The sequence below is a fragment of the Triticum dicoccoides genome, chromosome 4B (genome assembly GCF_002162155.2).
Source record: "Triticum dicoccoides isolate Atlit2015 ecotype Zavitan chromosome 4B, WEW_v2.0, whole genome shotgun sequence".
NCBI classification, from domain to species: Eukaryota; Viridiplantae; Streptophyta; class Magnoliopsida; order Poales; family Poaceae; genus Triticum; species Triticum dicoccoides.
The window spans coordinates 174573090-174578866 of NC_041387.1; the positions used below are offsets into that span (position 1 = coordinate 174573090).

The 5777-nt window shown below is 44.8% G+C and overlaps 1 protein-coding gene across 5 annotated transcripts; it reads left to right on the top strand.

Annotated features, from left to right (window-relative positions):
* Nucleotides 1-855: 855 nt before the first annotated feature.
* LOC119295634 (protein GRAVITROPIC IN THE LIGHT 1-like) lies at nt 856-5288 on the top strand. 5 transcript variants are annotated; one of them, XM_037574074.1, is made up of 3 exons: nt 856-1136; nt 1985-2116; nt 3646-5288. In XM_037574074.1, the coding sequence occupies exon 3, from the start codon at nt 3710-3712 to the stop codon at nt 4976-4978; it is 1269 nt and encodes a 422-aa protein (XP_037429971.1). In that variant the 5' UTR covers nt 856-1136; nt 1985-2116; nt 3646-3709; the 3' UTR covers nt 4979-5288. The 5 variants fall into 5 exon arrangements, with proteins under 5 accessions (XP_037429971.1, XP_037429973.1, XP_037429972.1 ...); XM_037574076.1 differs by lacking the exon at nt 1985-2116 and having other exon boundaries at nt 856-1161; XM_037574075.1 differs by lacking the exon at nt 1985-2116 and having other exon boundaries at nt 856-1156.
* Nucleotides 5289-5777: the final 489 nt, after the last annotated feature.

The window sequence follows — 5777 nt, forward strand, 5'->3', positions numbered from 1 at the left end:
ACATCCATCCCGACGTGTGCTGGAGAACATAGTCGGACTCCGACCGAAGATCTGCTTCGCCTTGCGCTCCACACCTCCTGCATAAAATCTCGTTCCATCAATGCGGGTTCACACGACGTGGTTTGCAGGCTCGCACGGGCTTGAAGGCCAAAGGAATGGCAACTACAGAGCTTTCGTCGCCCGTCGAACTCTCGCTCTCCGTCACGCTCTTGTCACCCATGGATTTGAGGATGTTTTAGATGAACTAGGTTAGGGATTTGGGAAGGGGGAACACACGCGAATTAGGGGTTTCTCGCGCCGATTCGGGCTCTTTAGGCCATATTTGGTGTGGCGCAAGTTAATTTCAAAAAAGGGAAGGGCTTTTATGCAAAACGATAGATATAGCCGCGAGAGGTGTACGTGTTGGCAGCACAACTTGCGGATGTAGAGGAGACTTCATGATGGGCCGTATACGTTAGGTATTTTCGCGTACAGAAGGTATTGGACGATTTTCAACTACTGGGCAAACGCGAACCAACCTGTGGTTGAGATGGTTAGGTGGACAGTGGTATTCCCACCCCACCAGGGTTCAATCCTGGTGCTCGCATTATTCCTGAATTTATTTCAGAATTTCCAGCGATGCGCTTTCAGTGGGAGGAAACGTTCCCGTCGATGACGAGGCGCCTACGGTGGCTTCGTAAATCTCAAGATGATATGCCGGCTCAGTCTCTCAGAGATGCTCATAGGGGCTGGTGTGTGTGCGCGTTCATAGGGATGAGTGTATGCGCGTGTATATGAGCGCTTGTGTTTGTATTGATGTAAAAAAACTACTAGGGGCAAACGTGGGCCAAGCGTGTAATTTCCTCGCAGCAGTTCTCCTCCGTGCGTCGGCAGTCTCCGGTCTCACGCGAGCACCGGCCCCCCTTCCCACGACACACCTCCCCAATTCCCACTCCCTACCACCCGACCCCCTCCTACCTGGCCGCTGTTAGCCGGGCCGGATCTCCGCATCCAGATCGCCGAGACGCCCCCTCTGGAGCAGCTGGCGTCCTCACCGGACCCAACCTCTGTCGCCTACTCCCCGCCCAGCTCACTCTTCACCGCCGGGACCCCCTCCGTCGCGTGCTACCTCGCCGACTCCTCACTCTCGGGATCAGGTTCGCTTGTTTGCCATGGGGTGAGGTTGGTTCTAGTGGATCAGCAACTTCATGCCTACCTCGAATTGTATACCGTAGATTTGACTCTCTGTGTTAATTTTTACGGGTTGATCCGAAAGTTCATCTGACCCTTTATGTGCTACTATGATGGATGGTAATGATTGAAACTACATATAATAACTGATGCGCCACATTTTAGTTTGCCTATTAATACATTAAGTGCTGCTTAACCTTTAGTTTCCTGGTCACAGCATATTCTGTATGCTAGCAATTTGTCTCTGTTTTTCATCTTTGGGATTATGCTGCCAAGACCAGATTCGTGTGCACTTAATGTCGGCCTTCCTTTTGCTGGCATTGATATGCTTTCCTTCTCTCTAGCATTCTTTTCACCGTTCATTAGTGCAGACAATGTTGAAAAGATACTACTATATGGCCTGTAAACAACCATACTAAATTCTCAGTGCTTTTCTCAACGCTCACCGCTTATACCAATGCTAAGCATAGTACATTGGTGTGATTCTATTTTTTAGATGAATCATTTTGGTAGGAAACGACAACACCTAATTGTGGGAGTAGCCAAACCAGTTGCTAAATGTGGACATACATGTTGTTTAGCTTAACATATGGCCGTTTGGTCGATAGTGAATATATAGTGTAAGAAATCAAACTTGAGATAGTACTACAAGGACACAAATTGCTCAAATCAGCTTAGGATAACAAGGACCCAATTTTTTCATTTGTGTACTGCCGTACTTCCTTTAGAGATAGAGAGCTGTTGTAGAGCAGCATCCTATCTCTTCTGAGGAACAAGTACTCATGTTCCTCTTAGTACTCGACCATAACCACAGGTTTAGGTCTATGCAACCGATGTTGGGTGGGGCAGGCGAAATTCTGGACGGCATGAGGCAGGGATGTGGGTCGAATCGTGGTGTGAAGAACAAGAATCTGTTGAAGAGGCAATTCCTGTAGAAGTTAGTGAGGTGAGACCACAAGTCCATCTCATGCTATCAGGCTAGAGACCACAAGGATTCAAGCAGACCAGTGCTACATAACACTCCACTATTTCTCTTATTAAAGCTCTTCTGAGACCAATCCACGTCCATGTATGCCAGCGCCACATGATTGTATTGCTAGAGTTCTGGTGACATGCTGATCTTACGTAGATTGTATTTACGTGATTATTATTATTTACTTCCAACAGAAAGCTACATATTTTGGCCCATTCCATACTTACCTTAAGAGACTCTCAATTACTAATGCCAACATCTACTTCCAGTTTCAAGTCAACTTAATAATTTATGCTAAAACGATACACAGATAATACTGTCCCTTAAGTTGGCAAATAACATGATAGAATTTTCATCAGCGGTATTCCAGACATTTTGGACTTTACTTACAGCTCAGGAAACCAGACTAACTAAAAGCCAGCCCATCCATGCCCCTGGGCAGCCAGCCAGAAGCCATTTCTGGAGAAGCTTTAGCTTCCCAACATGTCAAACATATTGTTGAAAGAACATGTTATAAGAGTTTGTCCTCTGCGGCCTTTGCTAAAGATGATATTTACTGCATTGAGTTTGCAGTAGGCGGTTGGCACACAGGAGGCAAATTCAAGTACAGTTCAGACTATAGACTTTCTCCAAGCATTTATACTTCTTTTTTTTAGTGGGCCCACTATAGCGAAGGCTTGGGAGGGAAGCAGTTATGATTAGGATTCACGTTTTTCTTGCTTAGGAGGCAATCAACATCATCTTCAGCACTGTAGTATATGTGACAGTGAAGCTATTTAATCTGGTTCAGCGACCTGTGAAGAGGCAGGAAGTTGATAGGCCATAAGGTGTGCCGAGACTGTGATTGGCAGTGGCGGAGCTAGGTTCATTTCTCTGGGCGGGCCAAAACTGGCCAGGTTAACAAATACCATTAAAATTTTGCTCTTAGGGCCCAGATTAAGCGCTGCTCTTGACTGAAATGTTGGTGGGTTGGGCGGGCCATGGCCTGGTTCGGCCCAGCCGTAGCTCCATCACTGGTGATTGGTATCTAATTTTGCCATTGGTTTCCCCATATAGGCTACCTGCATTATAGTTCCACTGACCATATGACTTGGAATGAATCTTCTCTTGACTCCTCAAAGGTCAGCATCCTAATGCATAAAATGCGGTTCTTACCGTTCATCTTGGGAGATCGACTGATAATTGACTATTTTTAGATGTCCTGCTCGATTACTCAATGTTTTTTTGATCTGTTTCATTCTTGGGTTGGATGGCATGGAGGTCATGTTATGGAACATCTGTTTGTTCAAGCTTGAGAGTATGAGGGTGTGGTTATATAATCTCTGTCTTAGAGCAATCCAGAGCATGCTGTAGTCTACTTTGTCTGAATCTCTTTCTCTTCTTATTATAGGATGTGAAATACTTATGAAGGTCGCTTTTGAGCCATTCCTATTCTGTCCACTTATGCAGTTCACATTTTTGTCCTGTAAATAATGACCTGAACTCAGTAGTTGCTTTTGCAGGTAGATGTCCACTTGTACTTTGATTGAAGACAACTAACTTTGTTGATCCTGAGGGCAAGAAGTAATGATCCGACCAGGCTCCAAGGAGTCACAAAATTATGATAACAACAGCCAGAAAGTTTATCCTCAACCAATTGATGAAAATATGAATCAGAACATGGACACGATGGACAGTATGATTGGAAGGATATTCAACAACATATCCTCTTTAAAAGCTGCATACATTCAGCTGCAGGAAGCTCACACCCCTTATGACCCGGACAAGATCCAAACTGCTGATAAGCTTGTCATAGATGAGCTCACGAGGCTTTCTGAACTCAAGCATACTTACAGAGAGAGAAATCCTAAGCCAGTAGCAGCATCACCTCAAGATTCACGCTTGCTTTCTGAAATACAGGAACAGCAGAACTTGCTAAAGACATATGAGGTCATGGTGAAGAAGTTCCAGTCACAGATCCAGAATAGAGATACCGAGATTACCCTTCTACAGCAGCAAATCGATGAGGCGAAACATCGGAAATCAAAGCTGGAGAAGAAATTGAAACAAAGGGGCTTACTTAACAAAGAATCTGAGGAATCTGATGAAGAAGAGAACTACTTCTCTATTGAGCTGACGCCAAGTTTATTTACATCTGCTACTGATAATGCATACCAATCAATACATGATTTCTCGAAGCCCTTGATCAACATGATGAAAGCTGCTGGGTGGGATCTCGATGCTGCTGCTAACGCAATTGAACCTGATGTAGTTTACACAAGGAGAGCTCATAAGAAGTATGCATTTGAGTCCTATATTTGCCAAAGAATGTTCAGTGGTTTCCATGAAGAGAGCTTTTCCATCAAGGCTGCTACTGCCAGTGTCTCCAATGAGGCTTTCTTCCACCAGTTCCTTGCAGTACGAGCCATGGATCCTCTTGATGTATTGAGCCAAAACCCAGATTCTGTTTTCGGAAAGTTCTGCAGGAGCAAATACCTGTTACTTGTGCATCCAAAAATGGAAGGTTCTTTCTTCGGTAACATGGATCAGAGAAACTACGTCATGAGCGGTGGCCATCCAAGGACAGCTTTCTATCAGGCATTTCTCAAGTTGGCGAAGTCCATATGGTTATTGCATAGGCTGGCATACTCTTTCGATCCAAAGGTCAGGGTCTTCCAAGTGAAAAAGGGAAGCGAGTTCTCGGAGATTCACATGGAAAGCGTAGTCAAGAACATGGTCTTGGATGAAAGTGCCGAGAGGCCTAAAGTAGGTTTAATGGTGATGCCTGGTTTCTTGATTGGGACTAGCGTCATACAGGCCCGAGTGTACCTTTCAGATGTCAAATACGCTGACTGAAAGTGTTGCAGTTGCTTGAGAAGATTCAGGGTGTTTTAGTTCATGTGGGCTCATTTAGTTGCATCTGAAATGGCGGGGGACTTGTGTATGTCTGTTTCGTGTGTGAATGTGTGATGCTACATGAAAAGATGTTATTCAGATGAAATGTGGTAGTCTAGCAGCACGTTTGTGAAAGACCTTCATATGCTTGTCCTTTTAAGACTAGAATGTTTATTCTCTCTGTTCCGTGATATATCGTTGGTTTGATTTGGATGTTGCAGCCTATGTGATGACTACACAACCATGTTGCCATACAAAGTTGAGTCACTTATATTGGGACGGGGGGAGTATGTAAGTATTCGTATTGGTGTCTAATCTGATTTTTGTACTGTAATACTGTATGTGCACTGTAATTTTGTTTGTGTTTTGTACTGGGTAAATTTTGAGGTTTCACAGTTTTTCGCGAATACGCAATTTTTTTGTGTATCTTCCCCCCTCTTTTTTTACATCACTGTGTATCTTTCCATTGATAGAAAGAGAGGTTTGAAGGTTTACACATTTGGGATACGTACATATACAAATGGAATAACTGAATCGTTTTAGAGGTACACGGCGAGGTACAGTTTCTCCTCACGCGAGGGTTTTCGCTGCGCCTTATCGGGCCGTCGAGTCTCGCTCAACCTCTTTGTTCTTACAGATCGTTTCCCTCTCGTCCATAGTGGCTGGAACCCTAGCCGTTGCCAGGAGAGGTCAATCTTCTAGCGCCGTCCTCCGCGACTCCCCTCCGCCGTTGACCTCAATCGTCAGTGGTGAGGGGGGG